Source organism: Frankliniella occidentalis, unplaced genomic scaffold (genome assembly GCF_000697945.3).
Source record: "Frankliniella occidentalis isolate FOCC.00 unplaced genomic scaffold, Focc_3.1 Scaffold145, whole genome shotgun sequence".
NCBI classification, from domain to species: domain Eukaryota; kingdom Metazoa; phylum Arthropoda; class Insecta; order Thysanoptera; family Thripidae; genus Frankliniella; species Frankliniella occidentalis.
In genome coordinates, this window is record NW_026267272.1 from 147,187 (window position 1) to 169,234 (window position 22,048).

The window sequence follows — 22,048 nt, forward strand, 5'->3', positions numbered from 1 at the left end:
TGTCGGCAACCTTCGTACACCTCCCCTCCCCTTTTCCGGTCAGCCGAACCTTACACCGCACCTGGAACATATGGTCCCGTATCTATGAAGGTGTATCCGCTGGGAACGTTGTGGGGACTTCCCCGCAGTAGCGCCGATCTAGAAAAACGCATTGGAATGCACAACCAAGGTATGAGACTTTTTCGACGCCTTAAATTAATACGCGTTACCGCTTTAAATGGGCGTGGATTGCGCGTAATGCACGTTCAATGAAGTGTTTTCTACCTATTATCGCGCTGAAAGCTTTTAAAACTTCGCGCCTCCGCCGTGGCACACAACAAAAGAATAACGTCCGCACCGCAGACCGCAGACCGCAGACCGCAGCGCAGCACAGCGGACTTGAGTGCAGACTCTTTGCAGACTGAACAGAACGCTGGGCAATTTACTGTTTGAAGAAAATAATGTCCAAGTCTTCAGGTTTCTCTTTTGATATTTGATGATAAACCAGTCATGATTAGGAAATTAGTGGTAGTTTCATAAGACCGTTAAGTTTTTTTGTACCCGCTGAAACTTTTAATTCATCAGCTATGGTAAGTGTCAACATTGCTGTTTTCGTCTGTTTTACCTACAATTTCCCCTTACAAGATGTAGATGTAAATGTTTTTGGTTTTCTCTTGCGTTTTGTTGACGGATTCCATCAGGTTTTTTGTTTCCTTTTCTTCTCAAGCCCCTAACAAGCCATATGTACAATCCTAACCTCTTCTGTGTGTTGTTTTGATTTCACATTTTATTGGTCATTCGCTTCGAAAGTTATGTAGCCAACGTTTTACATTTTGTACTAATTTTTCAGGCTGAAATGAGACTAGAAAATATGGCTTTAACAGCCGAAAATCTACAGATGTTGATTTCTCACTTCTACTCTGAGAGTAATAATCCCACTGAACAAATGCGAGCACACTCCCTCTTGTCACAAGCCCAAGCATCACCAGCTGCTTGGAGCTTTGTGTGGGATCTACTTTTTTTGAATAAGGTGAGTAATTCAATTAAGTGATATAATTTTATACTTTAAGGTATTGATGATGTTAAGCATTTGATTGAGACATTGATTCATTCATTCATTACTTCCTCTCATACAGTCCGCTGAAGTTCAATTTTTTGCTGCATCTACACTTCATTTAAAACTTGTCAAGTTTTGGCCTGAACTACCTGCTGAACAAAGACCTGCTCTACGTGAAAAGCTTATGTCAACCATTATGACGTTCTCTTCTGGGCCCAAAATAGTGCTAAGCCGTTTGTGTATAGTGGTAAGCTTTTCTTATAGATAAAATTTATTTGATTGTGTTTTGTTCTGTAATTCTTACAAGTGTTTCAGTTTGATATAGTTTTTACCTTGTCATCTCATCATTGTTATTTTTTATTTTAGATGGCAACAATGGCTTTGCAAATGCTTCCTGAAGATTGGCCAAACGCTGTGGAAGAGATAGTGGAGCACTTGACTTCATCTAGGCAGACCCAAATACACTCTGACAGAGCATTGTGGATTCTGCTAGAAACCCTGACTGTCTTGGCTGAAGAAACACAGTCAAGTACATTCCAGCAACAGCATCGTGAGAGTGTGAGAGCAAAGCTTGACCAATCAGCCCCTGGAGGTATACACTTAATTTTAACCATGTAGTTCTCAAAGAAAAAATGTATTTGTGAAATTTTGTCAATTTTCATGGTTTCCAGTTCTTCCTGTTGTGTGAACCTTCTACATATTTTCTTCTTTTTTTTTTTTTACAGTTTTTAAACTCCTTGAAAAAACTATACCTGATGGAATTCCTGATTCTTCAGTTACAAATATTGATAATATTTGTCAAGCAATACGTTGTTCAAGTGCATGGCTACAACTGCACCTACCACTATCACTCTGTAGTACGCTTTCATCTAAACTAATAAATGTTGTTAAAATGTGTAGTCAAGGACATGATACAAGTAACGCAGGGTAAGACAGAGCCTGAACCCACCTTCAATTTTATGTAAGCAAGAAACAAGAGAAGAATTTTAAATTTTTAAAAATGTTTTTGGTTTTCAGAATGGCTGATCTTGCAGTTGACGCACTCACAAATTTATTGTGCCGCCCTAATAGTCACAAATTTCCTGCTACGGTAATGCAAATAATGGAAGAATATGTCAGTTTAATGGACATAGTGCAAGTTCAGTTGAATTCTCCTGAGCCTGACGAGGTTTGTTACCATTTTAAAGTACATTCTGTCATTTATTATGTCTTTGTCACAATTTTGCCATGTTGTTTCATTGTTCAAATTGGCTTTCTATTTTAGGGTCTGGTCTGTGCTGTGTTCACCCTCATGGTATCAGTGGCTGAAAACCATTCACACTTACTTCTTGATTCCTTACTTCTTCCTGAAGGGGCTTCAGCAAGGAATACTGCCATGCGCCTTATTCAAGGTATCCTTCAGTGCTCCAACATGCCAGGCCAATATCCTCTTGAAGAAAACTGCTCTCAAATGGCTTTCGGATTTTGGTATATGCTTCAGGTAATATAATCCATCCATACATACTTGTAGAAAATTGTAATACCAAATTAACTTTCAACTCTTTTCATTTCTTTTTTAAAGGATGATGTTATAGGTTCTGATCCTACACCATATCATCAGTTGGTACAATTACTTGCCCCAGTTTATGCAACTTTAGCTGAGATACTGTTGCATAAAAGTATGTTGCCTGAAAGGAATGATCTTGAAAGCAATTGGAACAGTGAGGACAAAGAGAGCTTTCGCTGTTACAGACAAGATGTAGCAGACACTTTGGTTAGCTTTTCCTTTGATTCTAATTATTTTTTGTTTTTTGATGGTGCATTTCTTACTTTGTGTAACCAATCTGCCGTATTCTTTTTATTCTCTTCAGCTCTATTGTTATTCAATCCTTCATGAGTCCTTACTACAATTATATTGGAACAAACTTGATGCTGCTCTACAAAGTCTTCAAACCAACCCTACTTCATGGCGGCACTTGGAAACAATTTTACATGGATTCTTGTCTGTAGCTGAAGTTGTACCAATGGAAGAAGATCGCTTTCTGCCCAATCTACTTGCAGGCTTAAAAGCTCTCCCTTTAAATCACTTAGATGTTAGAGTTGCTGGCACAGTTTTGGAGACTGTTGGTTAGTCATCCAATACCTTCTCCATCATAATGCAGTACTATCAATTCATAAATCACATCACAATTTTTTTTAAAAATTTGCAGGCGCCTATGCAGAATGGATCAATCATCATCCCTTAGCACTTCGAGATGTGATGCCTCTTCTTCTTATGGGATTAGATTGTGCGGAAGTTGCAACATCTGCTACAATGGCTTTGAAAGATCTAACAAGAGATTGCCAGCCCTCTATTTCTCCTTTCTGCTCACCTATACTTCTTGCAGCCAAGGTAGCTAAATGGTAAAGAAGTTTTGTTTTTTTGGAAACTAACAATGAATACTAATACTTTTCTCAAACATCTATCTTTCAGCAAGCTTTAGCTGCAGGTCATTTAAGAGCGGCTGAAAGCATTAGAATGATGCATATTGTGGGTCGAGTTTTGTCAATTTGTCCCTTACAAGACATTCTTTCATACTTGGATGAAGTTTTACTTCCTCGGGTAACAGAACTACAAGAGCTTGCTCATCAAGTGGTAATTTTACATATTTTTCATCCATTTTTTAATGTTAATTTTTTAAATGATTTTTACATTGAAATATTGAAATGCCAAATTAAAATCACTTTTGCAGCCAAACGCACATGTCAAGGCAAACATTCTGTTACGTTTACGTATGGTTAGCACATTGTTCTCCACATTAGACACTCGGCTGCCAACTGATGAAGAATCAGGGGAAGCAGGTCTTGTTGTGCCAGCCAGAACTGGCAGTGGTGAAGGGGATGCTCCTGAAGTTCAACCTGTCCAAGTCATTTTGCGTTGGCTGCTTCCTGTGCTTAAAACAGTTATAGAGCATTGGGCCAGTGATGAACACATTATGACAGTATGTACAGTATCTATACCACTCATTATGTATTTCTTCTGTTTTGAAACATTTTTAAGTCTTAAAATGTTTTTGTACAGGCTGTTAGCTCTTCCCTTAAATACGCATCTGGAACTCTGTTGGATGATTGTAAACCACTCTTGCCTGATATGGTTAACCTTTTGACTGCAGCATTTTGTTTACACCCTCAACCGTCTCTTCTTGACACAGCTAAGCAGGTACAGACTAAGTTTAAAACTAAATTTAACCTTGTTTCTATTTTTCTTATTGTATGTATGTTAACGAATATAACAAACATAACAAACTTATTGGTTTTTCTCTAGCTGTTAATAATGTTTGTTACCGACACTGATCATGCTGCATTAATGCGAGGGATGCTTGCTGACTGCACTGAGGTGTTCTTACGAGTGTGCAGATCAGCACCCAATTTATCTCCTCAGTCTGATCTCATTCAAGCTTTCTACAACATGCATCTCAAGTTAATGAAAAAAGATATTCACACTGTATCCCAAGCAGTTGGAAATAATTTATCTGAGATTTTTAAATGTGGTATGTTTGAACATTTTTTCAATGTTCTACTTTGAAAAGATTTTTTGAACATATTTAAAGTCTTTTATTGCTTTACAGGAATGGTGTCTCTCAGTTTACCAGAATGTGGGGCCTCTAAGGCATCTGCAGCCTATCTATCATATTTTATCTTAGGTAGTAGAGAAGTGCCTCATATGAACCAAATTGTAAAGGAGTTTGGTCATGATCTTACATCTCGGATCTTAAGATGTATAGGTAACTATTTACTTTCCTCTTGTGTTAGCTCATTTGCTCATCATCTCCCACTCCCCCTTAAAATTATTATTATTTCATGGTTTGGCAGGTGGAGAAACTCCAAGACAGTGCATGGACCCCTTAATAGATGTTCTTCTAGCTCTGAACAAAAAATATTGTGAAGATCTTGCACGTTGGTTGCCAACTTTATTATCCCAGGAAAATTTCCCCACACCACGTCCTACTATGACCGAAAAAGAACAATTTGTCCAAGCGGTCTTGAGGTTGGTATTTCTTAAATACTGGGGATTTACACATCTATTTTTTTACATTTATTGTTATCTTTAAAGTTTAACTTGACACTTTTTTGTTTCATTCAATTAGAGAAAAGGCCAACAAAAGAAAGCTGCAAGATAAAGTTCGTGCATTTTCCCTTTTATGTCGAGGTTTGGTGAATGAATACGGAGAACAGCAGAGCCCATTTTTCTGACCCATGGACAATGACTCCTTTTGTGATTTTGATGTGAGTGAGTAATAGCCATTTAAACTGTACATGTTCCTATAATATCAATGTGGAATGAGTGAGTTTTTTTTCATGTGATCTATACTTATTCCTTTAAATAAATCATGTATTGTATCAGATATCAGGTTGAAGTACCTCATTGGGGTTAAAAGACACACTTGATGAAAGGCCATAGTATGTACTTATATTACTATTCTGAATATGTTCAATTTGAATTTTACTTTTATTATTTTAGAGTGACCCATCCTTAAAAGGTTTTATTTCCAAACTAGTATGTGTGTACTCTATGTCCTGGTTTTTGTATTCTGTGATCCGAGGGATTAGCAATCTTGTAAATGGTGTAATACAAGTAAATCCATACTTTTTTTAAAAGGGAATTATTTTTATTGACTGCGCATATCAATTAATATGTTCTAGAAAATTTCAAACCAAGCTCTAGAACTTAAAATTCAATAAGATTTAAAAAAAAAAACAAATACATTTTTCCTGTGTATTTGTGTTTAATTTTCAGGGGTTGATGAAACTGTACATGGCCAAATTAAGCTTTGCAATTCTAATTTTTAGCGTGTATTTTTGTAGTGTGGGCCATTTTGGAGATTTTCTCCACAACTCTCCCTAGTTAAAAGTCAAATTTAAATTTAAATTGAACATTCAACTCCCATGTAAAAACCGAAAAACTACTTGTTTCAGATGGTCGTTTAAAGTATTTCAAAGATTATGGCGACCAGTACAAATTTGAGTTCTAAACTCCTAGTTAGACAATTTTTATGAGCAAATCCTTGTTTAATGTTTTAAAATTATGAAGGCCATTCTTAATTTAAATCTTTACAAATCATTGTTTTTAAAACCCTGTGATTGATAGTGGTATATTATATCAGCTCCAGGTGAGATTTTTATAATGTGTTGAGTATGATGTAGATGAGTAGGACATGCATAAATTTGTAAATAGTTTTTCTTGCAGATGTAAAGTGTACAATTCAAGCTCTATCATTAAGTTTGAAAAACTAGTAGTTCAATCTAGTCAGACATTGCTGAAGTGTTGCTATTCCTGGTAGTGCAATGGGTTCCTTCACTTTTAAGTCACTGTATTTAGGAAGACTTTAAAAACTGCTATCTACCTATGTATTACATTCATGTATTTTATACATGAAAAATAAGAATTTAGTCTTATGGGAAAAAGCAGCATCCTGTTGTTTGATTCACAGTAGTACTGTTTTAGTGTGTTATTTATTTTTTCCATGCAAGTTTGGTTTATACCCTGTTCATACAGTCAATTGACTACCGGTAATCCAACAGTATTATGTTTCTAATTTTAACATAATAATGAATCGTTCAATTAAAATTATTTTCTCAAGTCTCTTAGATTAAAATTCACAACTGATTGGTGTTTGCAGTTTTAGTACAATAGACTTAAAATGATCTTTTTTGAAGCAAGATAGTTCATTCTAAGTTCCTCAGTGATAGTGTTTAGTCAGATGAAGTGGATAGCTTTTTTAGGCATATCAATAATGTTTCACCCTGTTTAGTCTAACTTCTTAGTCCTATGACTACTATGTGGAACTAGTTATGTGTAGTTCATTGGATGTTGTTGAGTACTCTGTGATGTGTTTTAAGAAGCATATCTGTCTACAGTATCATGGTCATACACAAACTGTCTCAAATTTTGTATGTTGAGATGAAAAGTCTGAATGTGATTAACATAGCATTCCTGCCACCTTCTTCCTAAATTATTCTTTGCCTTTGTAAAGATCATGTTGTCCCTTTCCAGCCCAAGTCTTCTTGTCTTACCTAAACTGTGTTAACAACAGAGTCAGTGTTTTGAGGTATGCTAAATGTGTGATGACACTTTATGGTATAATATTCAGTTTGCAGTCTGAAAAGTAGATCAGACATAGGAGTAGGAGTGGCTTGGAATCAATTATCAATTTGCCAAGAAAAGTCTCATTTTCTATTAAATGATAACATTTTTGTTCATGCCATACGTTTGTTAAAAAGCCACCTATGAATCATATTTTTGCACTGTCTGTCTACTATCTGTGTGTTTTGAGTGTAATTTATTGTTTGCACTGTGATACTAAGTGTAAGATTCGATCTGATATTCTTTTAAAGAAAGGGAAATTGAAGTCAATGTTTGTGGTTTTTGTGGGCTTTGTCTGTGTTGCCCGCCACTATACCAAGCTGTTTAATTTTCTTTTTTAATGCTGAAGTGACCTCTAAGTTTGAAAGAAATAATTCGATGTGGAAAATCGCTTTCTCCTTATTGCGAAGGCCCTCCTCTGTCCAACTTGCACTGCACCTGTGTTGATGAGCGGATCGCGCCGTCGTGCAGGAATGCTGGGATGGGTATAGGTTCTCAACACGGGCCACGCGTAAAAGCCGGGACAATACCTGGGAGGTACGCAGCACATCGAAAGCTGTGTCGCAGGCGCGGATCTACAGATTTCTGTGGGCATTACTTGTGAGGTAGTGTCGCGCTTTTTGCAGACAGATTGCTCTGCACGTTGCCTGCCTACTTCGGGCGTTTTCTCAATGGTGTCTGTCGATATGTACGGAAATCAGTAAGTGCGCGTCTTTCGCCTTTGAGCTCATTAGCACATCGAGTCCTACGCGGTCACATGGTGGCTACGATTGCTGGAAAACGACACCCCTCGATATTTTCTGGGACTCAAGGCGTTGGACCGCCTCGTTGTTATCTCTCCTGGTCATGACGCAGCAGCGAGTACAACTTCGTGAATATCTCTTTGTCACTCGTGTCGCACCATATGACCACTCCAAGTCGTCTGTGGCTGACTAGAAAAATTAATTGGGAAGAGTATGGGACTACGTAAAACCATTAATTTCAATTATCTTCGATTTTTACTGCAGATTTCGCATTTCTCGTCACTACTACTTCCCCCGTGTCTTCCCAGACGCATTCCGCTTTTACGGGTGGCGGCCGTCTGTCATACCTGAAATAAGACTGTTGACACTTTTGTCGCGCTGTGTGTGATGGTGACCGCGGGGGGTAATCGTGCAGAGCGTGCCGAGCGCAACCCAGCGGCGCCACCGCCACGCCGCATGTCCATGGCCCGGCGGTGGTCGCTACAACAGGTGAGGTGACTGCCGAGTCGAGCCGGGCCGAGCCGAGCCGGCCGGGCCACGGCAAGCTCGGGCTACTACTGGCGGCACGCAAAGGCGCGCCGCGCACACATCGCACCGGGACCTCCGGGACTAGACACGGCGGACGCAGCGCCGCACCCTCAGCCCTGTCCGCGCTTGTACGGCATAGCCGGCCGGCCTGAGCCAAGCAAGCTAGACGCGTCCCGCAGCCAGCTGGGCCCGCCCGCCTCATTGAGCTAGATCAGGAAGGCGGACGCCGGACGCGGGCACAAAGCAACAGCTGAGCCACAGCTGAGCCCAAGCACTGCGGACCAGCCCCACTGCCCCGCTTCGCCATGTTTCACAACTGGTAAGTGCTTTATTGTTGTTTAGTTGTGGATGGGGGAAGGTGTTGATCGAGTGATTCCACGATTTGGTTGGTGTCTCAGCAGCCACATTCCGAAGTTTCGAAAGGAAATATTATTGTTTTGTTTTCCTTGTTGGCGAGATTTTTTTTTTTTTTTTTAAGAATTACTCTTTTTGAAAGCCGTATTGACCTTCCAGCTTTTTCATCCTGATTGATCTAAGACTTGGTAGGCACCACCCAGTGCATAATGAAGTCGAAATAAATGTCGAAAGGTTATCAGAACGACGCGATTTTGTCGTTTTGATAACCTCTTTCCTCGTGGCATTTCGCTTTAACAGAACTAGGCAGAAGCTAGACCACGTCTCGCGTAACAGGCTTCGACGCTAGCGAGCCGCTTTGAATACCGCATGGAAATAAGTGTTCGAGATTTATTTGCGTTCAGTAAGTGTGCTAGGTTTCTTCTCAAACCTAATATGGTTCGGAAGCGGCTAGGTCCCAGTCACGGTCCATATAAGATTGACACACAGGTCAGATAGAATGCAGTTACAAGTTGCCCAGGCATATCCCGGACAGTTCTCGGACATAAGTGAGGTCTGGTCATAGTTCGGATTTCAATACTTGTACGGTAATCGAACAGGCCGCTAACAGAGAACTATCTGGCTACTGTCAGTGAAATAGGGGAGAGGGCAACAGAAGTATATGCAAAGAGGTACATGAGCACCATCAGACCTCTCGGACAGTCTGCAGACATGCGTCGCACTGGCGAGAAAAAAGGCCGCGTGCACACAGAGTGGAACCCTAGACTCTGGATGGGCGCTGCTCACCTTGCCAACTGAGCTATCCAGCACGGGAGGGAAGCGGCTGGAAGCGTCCTACGCAACGTTCGCCCGTTCACGAGCCGCCGGCATTCGCAACAAAACATTTGCTCCGGGGATCGTCCTCCCCCCGTGTCCGCGTCACCATTGGAGACGTGGCCACCAGGTGGTCGCGCCGCAGTCGCGGGTCCGACCGCCCGGCCCGGGCCGGTGTCCGCCGGTGTCCTGTGCGCCCCTCGCGTCCGCGGCCCCGTTACGGTCCGCTCGCCGCCGCGGCTGCCAGGTCTAACGCGACTTTGAAGGTAAAGTCTCATAACCTCGGGCAATAGCCGCGCGGAGCGGCGCGACGAGCACGAGTGCATCCGTTCCGTTCTCCGACGCCGCCAAGCGCAGATAGGGAGTAGAGGGAATGAGCACACGTTTTAAAAAAAAAATCAGCTGTCATTTCGCAATAAGGGGTATTTATTTCGTGAACTAAATTTCCAAAGTCCTTAGAGATTTCCTAAACGGCCTGTCGAGGGGTGACGTTCGGGATCGGCTAGAGAGGACGTCCGCTTTTCTCAGATGCATTCGGCGAATCACGGGAGCTCGGCGCCTGCGAGACTCGGGGTAGGCCAACCCGCAGTACACGCATGCAATGCACGCAATTTGTTGCCTACCTACCAGGCGCTAACAGAGCCAGCTAGGCTCATCTTGGCATTTAGAAACGGCGCATTGCGGACGTACTGTCTGCGAAGCGTGGCCACCGTGTGCCCACAGGGGACTCAAAGGTTTCCAGCTTGAAAAAAAATGGGCGCCTACTGATAAACCAAGTGCGCAACTCTTTATTACCTGCAAGTGTGCAACTGCAACTTAAATGCTTGGAAATGTTCGACTCGGTAGTTGTGCACTTAAAAGTGTGAAGCAGTTGCAGACTACTTGGTTCAACAGTGTACCGTGTGTCGGGGCTACGACACACAGTGTTGCGGGGTTGCCTACCCTTCGAGCCATGGCACCCTCAGCGAATGGAGTGAGCAGGCTTGCACACTGCTCTGTCGTGGTCCTGCTGACACACGGTTCATTAATTTCGGAGAAGAAAATGTTATGTTGCTGAACTAATTAGACGCAAGTATGTATGCCCATTAATTGTGCCGACCATCGCTGGCAATTGAGTTGCATGCCTTCAGCCGAGAAGGATTTTCTTGTCTCTTAAGATTACGGGAGCTTTACTTTGTTATCCCATCCAAGCCCTCTCATGATAGTGCGACAATGGCGCAAAACGACTAGTGAATAAAAAGAAACTAGTTGCAGGAACTACACCTTCACCAATGATAGTTTAATGGCTAGGAATTGTTACTGGGATTATAGAAAGCTTTACAAGAATGTTGGTATTAACTAACGTTATCAGCACAGGTCACGTTAAACACTTGCATACCAAAGACACGTCCGTCTGGCAAAGCTGATTATCGTGATTATCTCACCAACTGGATATCGCGATGTCTTAAATCAGGGCTTGTCAATCAGAGTAAGGGAGAGTGGGGCACTCACTGTCAGGGGCATATACTGTCAACAGACTCACAATAGCTCCCCATTCAACTTTACGGTCAGCTAAATTGTGAAATTCGTCACCTCTTAACCCCTACATTCGATTGCAAGATGGGGGTAGCGAAATTTTCAGCGGTATATGGTGGCAGCGGTCATCCAAAGATTTATTGACAGCAAATGCCTCCACATTGGGACAGGTAAATTCACTCATTTTATGACCTATTGCAGTAAGGGCAGTTTTAGTGTAATTTTGTTTGTAGGGGCGATATAGACTTAACTTGACTAACCATGGTGACAAAATGTGCCCCAACCCCGGGGCACATACTGTGAATTACCGGGGTCTCTTCTCGCGATGATTTGATTTGGAAGAATACACGAATGATTTTTCGGGGCCTAAACTACGACTTCTACGCTGGTAAAACAAGTGTTTAATGTTGCATGTGAATTGGTGTTTAAGTTCAAGTGTGCATTTTCTCAAAATATTGTGGTGTCTAACTAGGTTAAACGTCATTTGGTGTTTAAACTTTCGACACTTCCGAAAAGTATAGCAGCTGCACACCGAATGGTTCCTGTATAATTGTGTGTCCAAGTGTGCAGAAATTAAATGTTTACAAAACGGTTATAATGTGCACACCACGCAAGGGTGCGAATTGAGTTAAACACCATGTAATGTTTAAAATCATAACTTGCACACGTTGGTGTTTAAATTAGGCACACTTGTTTTACCAGTGTGGAGAAGGTTTTCCAAAAAGTGACAATCTGTGCCCCACTCTCCCATAACGGTCGCACGGTGAGAAAATTGTCTGCTTTTGAGGGAGAAGGGGAAACTTTGAGGAACTTCCATGTTTGAGAAAAAAGCTCCTCAGAGCCTTGAATTTTGAGGAAAAATGAGGAAACATCCCACATTTTTTGAGGAGACTTTCTTGAAATCTGCATGCGGGCGCGGACTGGTATATACCCATTCGCTCCAACGGGGTAAAACGTCTGTTTGTATCGGTAACGATCGAGAGTCGACGCGCCCTAACAACAAGATCCTATCTGCAGCTCGCCGAAATACACAAAATCCTATCTGCAGCGCACCCAATACACAAGATTCTATCTGCAGCGTGCCGAATACACAAAAGTCTATCTGCAAAACGCGGGTTTCGGGATACCTCCAAAGAAAGTGCTTATTACTCCGTATCCGCTCGTTCTACTTAACTTATTGCAGTCAATAATTGAACATTGGGATTCTTTCCGTGTGCGCAGATTGCCATAAATATCTTCCACATACTTGCAAACCACACAAAGGTGAATAGCTGCACCCATCCTCGTTTTGCAGATATACTTTTGTGTATTCGGCACGCTGCTGATAGGATCTTGTTGTTAGGACGCGTCGGAGTGGGCACTTAAAAGGGTGATGTCATTACACTTCTGCGGGTCAGGAGCATTCCGATAAATAATAATTGCTTGGAGTAATGACTTGACATATTATCTACCCGCCACTACACGTGGACTAGGATTACGGGATTAATGAGTTGAAATCCCGGTATCTTATCATTAGATTCAGTCCTACTCAGTATGACGTTTGGCGTGGTATGACGTGAACCCAAGGGGAAATTACATGCACAATACATCGTACGACTGTACGCGAAATTAATGCGAAATAAAAGCGAAATCGAAATAGTGCTAGACAAGCACGAAATAGACGGTAAAATAATCGATAAACATCCCCGGCATACCACAAGTACTCCGAACACGACACAAACAATGCCCGATTTTTATTTTTTTTGGTAAAGGGAAAACTTTGAGGAACTGATCAGTCGTCCTCAAAATGACTTTGTCAAAGTTTTCCCCCTTTTCCACAAAAATCGAGCACTTTTTACCTATTTAAGGAATAAAAAAACGCTATAAACGCGAAATATTCTGAAATTATTGTGAAATACATACTACGTGCGCTGTGTTCCAGAGTGATTTCCCTCACCTCAGGTAAACCTTGGAGCATGACTTTCTGAATATTGCCCATTAAAAATTAGGTTTATGAAGACCGCGCGCGTCGCGTCTCGCGTGACCACAGAGCTTAAAGACAACCAAAAGTGGGCAAAGATAAAAACAGCAAAGAAGGTGACGTTTGGTGAATCATCAAAGTGTTTGCTAACAGACCGGTGCAGACACCCGTCGGGCAGAGTAATACACAAATTCTTATCTCTTTTATGAGTTCGCGTTATGTCCGGATATGGTCGGTTCGCAGAGAGTTTGCAAGTGGAGGGGTTCGCCCATATCATTGGATCAAGTACCAGAGCCTTAGGAATGCGCTCTAGCCAGATTTCCCCTTTCTGGAAACTCGAGTGTCGTACAGTGTCACAGTTTCAAGAGCAGTTGTTTGTGTACGACAACTTGCGTCCGACAGTTACAATTGACGGACTGTGCGGTAGTTGAAGGGAAGGTGGTGTAGTCCTACACAGAAAACTGTAAGTACTCATTGTGTCCTACACTAGCACCAGCAGAACCGTTGGCGCTGCACTGAGCGACTGTACTGTGCGTTTCAAGAGCTTTCACGGTGCTCGACTCATGTTTGTCCTTTCATTTTCGCGTTCTCTGAAGCACTGCTTTATCCGTCTTCATTGCAACATTTTACGATGCATTGTGCATCGTCTGGCCGCCGGCCGCTTTGTGTTCCACATGCTCTACCGCGACGTGACATTTTACTCGCGGCGCCCCACAAATCTCTTTATTAGTGCGATCTTTGCTGAAGGCCGTGGCGCCCTGTCCGCCCCGCACTGCGCCGCCGTGCGTGGCGCTAAGCCCTGCGCCTTGGGCACAACTACACTGATAAACCGAGTTGTGCAACTTCTTAAGACTTTGTAAGTGTGCCACTGAGTTGAACACTACTTGAAAGTATTCAACACCGTAGTTGTGCACCGGTAAGTGTGCAGCCCCGCTGTAAAACGCTTCCTTAGATTGGGCGCTTTAATGTGTGAGGAAGTGTTAAACAGAGTAGTTGTACACTGGAAGTTGCTTACGAAGAACAGGTTCGTAAGGCAAACGAAAACGTTTGTAGCTTATGAAAGAAGCACGATATTACGAACAAATTCTTCGTAAGCTGTAAGATGACGAACAAATAGTTTGAAATGCAAATCGACGGTTCGTTAGAACCTTCCCAGCCTTACAAACAATTGCTTTTCAATACAAACAATTGCACCTCAATACAAACAATTGCTTGGCAATACAAAGAATGAAAGATGGTTCGTAACGTTGCAAAACATTCACTTCGTAAGCATTTAACACTTACAGTGCACACTTAAAGTGCACTTCGACGAAGTTAAAAACTTGAAGGTATTTAACTTGTAGTTGCAACCTTGGTTTTTCTCACTCTTGGTTACAAACAGAGCGGTATTCAAATCCCTTGTACCGGGTGTAACTGTGAATACGCAGCAGTGTTGCGGGTTTGCCTAATCTTTACCCCCGTAAGGGCCCATGGCCCCTGCGGCCATATTGGGTATGCAATCCCGCAACACTGCTGAGTATTCAGTTACACCCGGTACGTTACGAAGGGCTGTTGCTAAGAAACTTACCGTGCAGTGTAGGTCGCGGCGAGGTCCTGTGATAAAGCTGGTGTCTGTGTGTTCGCAGGTCGCGACGCACCAAGTGGTTGGTGAGCATCTTGGCCGCCTCAACGATCGTGGTGGTGATAGTTCTGGCCGTGGTGCTTACCAAGAGCGATGACCACCCCCGCGGCCATCTGGGAGCAATCGCTACGGACGCGGCACCCTGTCAAGAAGTGGGCGAGTGAGTACAAACATCTGTGTCGTCACTTAGCATGGCGCCTAACGGCTCATAGCGTATGGGCCCACCCTGAATGCTGAAAGTGTGAGGTGCCCAAACCATTCTCCACCTCCACCCATCCACCGTCCCTTTGCAGTCAGCCGAGATTTTTGGCTGGCTACCCCAGACGTTTCTTTGCACGCCTCGGTGTTTGCGGGTTTGCCCTCCCACGTAGGCCCTTTGTGACCTTTGAGATCGTACAGCAGAGACCGTCCGCTTTTCTCAAATTCACTTGTTAAATTACGGGAGCTTGGCGCCTGCGAGACTCAGGGCAGGCCACCCCGCAGTACACGCATGCAATGCAGGCGAGATGTTGCCTGCCTCCCAGGCGCTATGAATGCTTGCACAGGAAACACAGGAAACTTTGGCAATTTCGCAACGGCGTACTTTAGGGCTTATCCCTTACACGTCGCAGAGGGTTGGCCAAGCCACATGCACCGGTGCAAAGAACCACCCTGTGCCGTTCCGTTCTAATGCGTTGGACTTTCAAGCGTTTTCCCTCGTTGTAGCGCCTAGAACGTATTTGTCAGGTTTCTCAAGGTGTACAATTTCCCGCGTGTACCCAGACACGCTATCACATCACGATTAACTGTGCGTCCACCGACCAGCTGCCACCCTCGAGGTGGGCTGGGCTCGACGGCCGCTGTTATCGTCGCCTCATTAAGTCCTTGAGAGCTAAGTTTCTCTCCCTCTTTCTCTTTGTCTCTGTCTCTCATGCGAAGTGATGCCGCTGCCTGACTTGGGCTGGTCCTAAACGCAGCTTCTGCTTATTCCCCCTGCAGGAAGCTTCTCCGACTTGGAGGCAATGCCATTGAGGTGACGATCGGCATCCTGATCTGCGAGGGCGTGTCCTCGTCGCAGAGCATGGGCCTGGGCGGCGGCTTCATGATGACGATCTATAACCGCAAGACCAAGGAGTCGTTCGTCCTCAACGCGCGCGAGGTGGCCCCCGCGGCCGCTGACGTCAACATGTTCGGCAAGAACGAAGACCAGGGCTCCGTCTTCAGTGAGTGGATGAGTACTGCCGCCCCGCCCGACGGGCCGCCCACGGCGGACTCAAACTCAACCTCCCCGTTGTGTTCGCAGGCGGGAAGGCCATCGCGGTGCCGGCCGAGCTGCAGGGCTACAAAGTGGCGTACGAGTATGCCCAAAAGCACGGCGGCAAACTCGCATGGGCCCAGCTCGTCGAGCCCACCATCAAGATCTGCGAGGAGGGCGTCCCCGTCATCCAGTACGTCGAGAACATCCTCAAGGACAAGCAGGCGCACGTCCTGCAGTCGCCGACGCTCAGGTAAGGGTCCGTCGTGTACAGTCTGCGGCACCCGTGGAGGGACGAGACTTGATGCCGATTCTGGCGTAATTGCAGTGAGCTGTTCGTCGTCAACGGCACCGTCAAGCAGAAAGGAGACTTGGTCAAGCGGACCCAGTTGGCCGAGACGCTGAAGGTCATCGCGAAGGAGGGCGCGGATGCGCTTCACAACGGCAGCCTCACGGAGAAGTTCCTCGCCGATCTGAAAGCTTTCGGCAGCATCGTCACGGCCGAGGACCTGAAAAACTACAAGTAAGGAGGAGGACACGGTAAAGTCGAGGTCGAATGTTTGATGCGATAGTGGGGTTCCGCTAACCGAGGAAGACATGAGCGGGTAGAACTGGTGCCAAGGTTCCTGATTTTGGTTCTGCGCCCTCTTCTGATGCAAAACTGTCAGGTATACCTCCCCCAAAATTGAGGAAAACGGACCCTAAAGTTGGGAACCTAGAATAACCGAGCTCAGTTATTGTCCCCCTTTTCCTTGAAGTGGCCAGAGTCTCCTCCTAAATTCCGACCTTGTTTTTACCGAGTCCCTACCCCGCGGACGGCTGTCGCGGGCTGGGTGTGCGCCCGTGCCTGGCCGGGCTCACCTGTATCTCGGCGTACGGCCTTGCGCTCGGCGCCCAGCGATGCGCGGGGCGGCCAACGACTCGGGAAATCGCTTCGCCCGATAAGGGGAGGCGTGGAGGCTGGCTGCCGCTGGCTGCCCCCGGCGGCGGCTCTCCTGCGGAACGAGACGACAGCCTCCTCTCCTGCACGAGCCAAGTGCCCTCCCCTCTTCCGGCGAGCGCCCCAATTTTCTTTGCCGTGCGTCGCGCGGAGTTCCAAGGGCGGTGGTGGTATAAAAACCGGGCTTCTAGAGCCTGAGGCTGGGGGAGGTGTAGGTATAGGCCCGGCCCAGCGCCGCCCCCTCCACGAGGCCTCGACGGCATGCGTCCGTTCGAGTCGACTAGTACCTCTCGTGCCGTTAGGGGTCATACAGAAAGTACATACGGCGTCGGTCTGATCAGAGCCCTGCACCGAGCGAGCATCGGATGCCTACATGGCGTCCGAAAGCGAATCGGAGTGAGAGGGAGCTATGGCCCGGCGCGAGCTTCTCGCCCCCACAACCGCTTTCGGACGCCATGTAGGCATGCGATGCTCGCTCGGTGCAGGGCTCTGGGTCTGATGGGTAGGCAACAACTATCCTGCAGTGCATGCGTGTACTGCGGGGTGGCCTACCCCCAGTCTCACAGGCACCTAGCTCCCCGGTCATTTGCCGTACATGAACCTGAGAAGAACGAACACGTTAATTTCTGGACTAAGTGTGACTGGCGTGTGATCAGGCCGCGTGTGACGAACGCCGAACGCTACCGTCGCCAAGCTCCCGGGTGGCTACAAAGCTCCCGGGCAGCTACACGCTGATCGCGCAGACGCCGCCGTCTGGCTCCAGCCTGCCCCCTTGATCCCTTGGTGTGACTGGTGTGACTGTCGTGTGCAGGCCGCGCGTGACGAACGCCACCATCGCCAAGCTCCCGGGCGGCTACACGCTGATCGCGCCGCCGCCGCCCGGCTCCGGCCCGCTGCTCGCCCACTTCCTCATGATCACGGCTGGAATGGTGAAGCCGCCGCTGCAGACGGCGGACCAGTACCAGCGCATCATCGAGGCCATGAAGTTCGTCTACGCGGCCCGCTCCGAGTTCGGTGACCCCGTCGGGGACCCCGACAACGCCAACGTCTACGTGGTAAGTCTGGTGTCCCGTGTCGCCGGCTGGAAGTGCACCCCTAGTGGCATGAGGACATCTGAACGGCATCGACTCACCTCGGCTGTTTGCGCAGAAATCCGCCCAGCTCGTGAACCAGACGTTCGTCGACGAGATTAGGCAGAAAATCCTGAGCCACGACAAGCAGACCTCGCAGGATCCCAAGGACTACGGCGCGACGTTCGACACGGTCAACCCGAAGGGAACGGCCCACGTATCTGTCATCACCGAGGACTTCGCCGTGTCTGTGACCAGCACCGTCAACACAGAGTGAGTCAGAGCAGCTGTCCTTCTCGACGGCGACGTCCACCTTGACGGCGTCTAACACGAGGAAGACTTTACTGAAAAACACACTGTACCTAAAAAATCAGGGGGGAAAATCAGAAAATGTCACTAAAAATCGGAAAAAAAATCTTCTAAAGTCTTTTAAAACATACGCTTGCATTTAAAGTGGTCTAACGTACTGCGCTTCGCAGGTGGGGCTGTATGATGGTGTCCCCCAGCACGGGCATCATCCTCAACAGCGAGATGGACGACTTCTCGCTGCCGGAGGCCCCCTCCACGTACGGCGTGCCACCCTCACCCTCCAACTTCATCAAGCCGGGCAAGGTCCCACAGTCGTCCATGTCGCCGTCGGTCATCTTGGACTCCAACGGCGACGTGAGGCTGGTCATCGGCGCCTCCGGCGGTCCGCGGATCACTTCTGCGGCAGGCCTGGTGAGTAAAAATGACCCTCGCCGTCGTAGTCTCTCGTGCCCACCCGCCATGCTCATCACCGCCCTGCTCTCGGACTGCCGCGCAGGTGACGCTGTTGCACTTGTATCTGGGCGTGGACCTCGACGAGGCCATCAAGGCCAAACGCATCCACCACCAGCTTGTACCGATGAGGGTCAAGTGCGAGAAAGGTTTCCGACAGGTAAGCACTACGACATTCCCTTGCCGTTCCCCCCGGCCTGCTAAACGCTCCTCCGTCACTAACAAACTTGCTGTCCAGGACCTGATTGACGAGTTTCGAAAATTCGGCCACGTATACGAGGAGCTCTCGACCACTGCGTCGAGCGTGATGGCCATCGCCGTCAACGGCAACTTCTACCACCCGTCGGCCGACGCGCGCAGGGAGGGCGTCACCGCGCTTGTCGAGAGGGGCGACTGACCCGGGCCCAGCCGCCGGGACCGGGACCGACTGGTGGTGGCAGAGACGCGTGTCCATTCACGACGACTTCGTTTCGACCAGAGCTCTCCGCTCGGTTAGGGTCGCCAAACACTTTTCCACCCCTTCCAACGCGGCCGGCACGCTCTCATCCGGGTCGGGTCCGATGTGTTGCCTAACGGCCCGGCGCGGCTGCGAGCGGCCCGCACCGCGGAGTGCGACTGCGGAGGGCGGTGTTTCAGACTGAAAGCGTGGTGCTTCTTGGAAAAGATTTAGTAATTTGTCTGTGATATGTGTGTAATAATAAGGTTCAGGATGTGTAATAATTATCAATTTGCTGTCTTCTGGGCAGAAAGAGCAAGTCCATGTGGCTGTGACGTTGCCATATAGATCAAAGTCATCTTGCTTATTTATCTTGTATTCTTATGTGTCTAATTTTAATAAATTTTGTGTTGTGTATATAATATATTTGCCTTTGACTTCTCCAGCCACGAGTGGCAAGTCATTGTATATAGACATGTTATGTTGATACTTTGAACTAGGATACGAGAAAGGCACCGGACGCAATTTTCGCAATTCTTTAATCACCATCGGAGTAAGAACACAGCCTGGTTTCACTCTTCACAATTATTTAAGGGGCGTGGCAGACTCTCGCGCCATCGTCGGTTAGGGATGAGCTGGCTGGATTTATTTTACGCGTTCATTTTTTTTTATGTTTCGTAGTTAACTCGCTCGGAGGTCGTAGTCAAAATACATGGGACCGCGGTCGGTGTCCTTCGTGCAAGTCCAGTGACGTTATACTTTCTTTTCTTATTTAGGGTAGTTACGTTTAAGGCCGTCAATTCGAGAACTGCCTGATTTTGTTTAAAATACATAAAATAAATCAGCTTACAATGTCTTTTTTTTACTTTACTCTATTCCGCGCGCCACCAGAGCTGCACTAGCGAATCTTGGTACCATATAACTTTCCCTATTTCTTCTCTACTCATATTGGTTGTCCCTACAAAAACGCGTGTGACGTTTGAAAATTATAAGGTTTATCATTAGGTTAAATGAAAGAGCTTAATCATAATTTAGGTTTATTTACTATAAGACAGACCAAGCCTAACTATTCGTAGGAGATACTTTCACATCCTTGAACACTACACATAACGTTCTCTTAACAGCTGTGAAGGCAGTTTTAGGGTGTAGGAAGCTTTTATGTTCGATATTTACACAAAATGTCTTATAAAATGAATTATAGAGTTTTGGAAAACGGGACTCAGATCTCATATTTATTTGCTATAGTTTTTAGTAAAGGAATGACTTAAACAACTGCATTTCGAAACTCAGCAGTTAAATTCTAAGTTCTCCTTTTTTCTTCCGAATCCAGCCAGTGCTCATGACTTCCCTTAACAATTTGGAATTTAAACTAGAAAATCGAACTTTTTCTCCCGCCATGAAATTTGTTAAAACAATTTTTAATTTGTTAGATGTTTTAACTTCTGTCCCTTCACTCTTTTAAGTAGTAATATTACAATGAGGCGAGATTACAAACACATATGTACACATGAAGTAAAAATTCCCCATTTTCACAGAAAATGTTCCAAGGACGCCAATTCTCTTATACTAGAAAGAAACATCACTCTTCATAAAAATAGTGAAAATTCAATTGAATATTCTAGGTGACACCATAACAATATATTCTCTGAAAAGCTTATTTTGTCTTAGTGACGAAAATGGGCTTTGGATCGTTTCAGAAACAACGCACGCGGGAAAATAAAGAGTTTGCATAATTTGAGTGGTTCATTCACTATCACAAAATGCAACGCTGTCTCGACGTTGTCTTATGCTGCTCCAAATAATTTGTTTTAAATCGATGTCAACCACATTCTTAGGCCTTCAAGGCAGTATCTGCTTTCACAAAAGTACGTAGAAGTTTTGAGGAGTGACCCTCGTTACGTAGAGCGTATAAAAGATTTTTATTTGGGCCCAAAAACAATTATTTGAGTGCGCTCGAAACAGTTTGTTGTTGCCTTTTTATTCAGGCAGGCAGAAATGAAGGGTTTGTCAGCACACGAAAATGCAATTCTAAAGCAATGTGGCGATAATTTTCTATAATTAATAGGGGTAACACCTGATACCCGTCTTTTCTATACTTTAGTTCACATATCCCGGTACGTAAACCTATACTTCTATTAGATTTCCTATGTATTTGATTTCAAGTTGAAACCCTAAAATTTGAGTGTAATTGACCAAAGCTATTCTTTCCAACAGACGCTAGCTGACAAACCAGTGGCTATTACGTAGCGCGTTTCAAAATGTCGGTAACAATGATCTAGTTTATTTGTGCTTTTGCAGTATACTACGCTTATCGCAATCAGAATAAACAGCGTAATGCACTCTCTAAAAATTTAATGCTTTAAAATTTCACTTACGAGCAGGACAAAATTGAAGGGCCTTTATTGGCGCCTTCTCTTTCTCTCTGGTGTTATTCCATTAGGATAAAAAGTAAAATTTGGTCCTAATTCAGCAAAGGAGTTAAATAGAACAACCAGAAGTAGAAAATAGTGTTAGATTTCTTATTGCTCTTTTGGAGCCTCTAAAAGAGTCAAAGCACCATAATTTATTGAACAGTTAATATTCAATAAGTAACAAGGCATTCAACATGACACAGCCATGTATTGAGCCTGATACACATGTTGCACAATTCCCTTCAAATTTAAGTAGATATCAAAACAATTCAGATCTACACAAACCAATCACTTCTCTCCAGCGTATCCCGCACATTCCGAACCCAAGACGACTGAAATTATCCTTCCTGCTCCATATTCGAAAAAAATATATATTGTGTTTTTGCACTAGTTTGGACTAAAGTTTACGGAAAGTCAAGATAAACGTTTATAGTCATTTATGACGTCTGAGGAAAGAAAAGAGCCAATAACTGCTATGAGCACCGTACGTCCGTCTAGTTCTAGTTGAAAATGATGCACGATAGA

The 22,048-nt window shown here is 45.1% G+C and overlaps 2 protein-coding genes across 2 annotated transcripts; both read left to right on the top strand.

Moving 5' to 3' along the window:
• The first annotated feature begins 353 nt into the window (after positions 1 to 353).
• On the top strand, positions 354 to 7,527 carry LOC113216071 (importin-13). Its single transcript, XM_026435773.2, has 17 exons — positions 354 to 569; positions 830 to 1,009; positions 1,116 to 1,283; positions 1,403 to 1,628; positions 1,762 to 1,963; positions 2,054 to 2,204; positions 2,301 to 2,516; positions 2,598 to 2,789; positions 2,887 to 3,142; positions 3,226 to 3,407; positions 3,489 to 3,650; positions 3,748 to 3,996; positions 4,077 to 4,214; positions 4,320 to 4,545; positions 4,624 to 4,779; positions 4,868 to 5,042; positions 5,143 to 7,527. Exons 1-17 carry the CDS (start codon positions 567 to 569, stop codon positions 5,246 to 5,248), a joined length of 2,988 nt encoding a protein of 995 aa, XP_026291558.2. The 5' UTR covers positions 354 to 566; the 3' UTR covers positions 5,249 to 7,527.
• A 917-nt stretch (positions 7,528 to 8,444) lies between these two features.
• Positions 8,445 to 19,536, top strand: LOC113215971 (scoloptoxin SSD14-like). Its single transcript, XM_052270976.1, has 10 exons — positions 8,445 to 8,729; positions 14,678 to 14,833; positions 15,652 to 15,875; positions 15,956 to 16,160; positions 16,236 to 16,430; positions 17,659 to 17,902; positions 17,997 to 18,190; positions 18,397 to 18,637; positions 18,723 to 18,836; positions 18,915 to 19,536. Exons 1-10 carry the CDS (start codon positions 8,716 to 8,718, stop codon positions 19,071 to 19,073), a joined length of 1,746 nt encoding a protein of 581 aa, XP_052126936.1. The 5' UTR covers positions 8,445 to 8,715; the 3' UTR covers positions 19,074 to 19,536.
• The last annotated feature ends 2,512 nt before the right edge of the window (positions 19,537 to 22,048 follow it).

Excerpts from the sequence above, each read along its gene's own strand:
- LOC113216071 (XM_026435773.2), top strand. Across the intron at positions 1,629-1,761 it reads TGACCAATCAGCCCCTGGAG|TTTTTAAACTCCTTGAAAAA; the intron begins GTATACACTTAA and ends TTTTTTTTACAG. Across the intron at positions 5,043-5,142 it reads TTTGTCCAAGCGGTCTTGAG|AGAAAAGGCCAACAAAAGAA; the intron begins GTTGGTATTTCT and ends TCATTCAATTAG.
- LOC113215971 (XM_052270976.1), top strand. Across the intron at positions 14,834-15,651 it reads CCCTGTCAAGAAGTGGGCGA|GAAGCTTCTCCGACTTGGAG; the intron begins GTGAGTACAAAC and ends TTCCCCCTGCAG. Across the intron at positions 18,191-18,396 it reads ACCAGCACCGTCAACACAGA|GTGGGGCTGTATGATGGTGT; the intron begins GTGAGTCAGAGC and ends TGCGCTTCGCAG.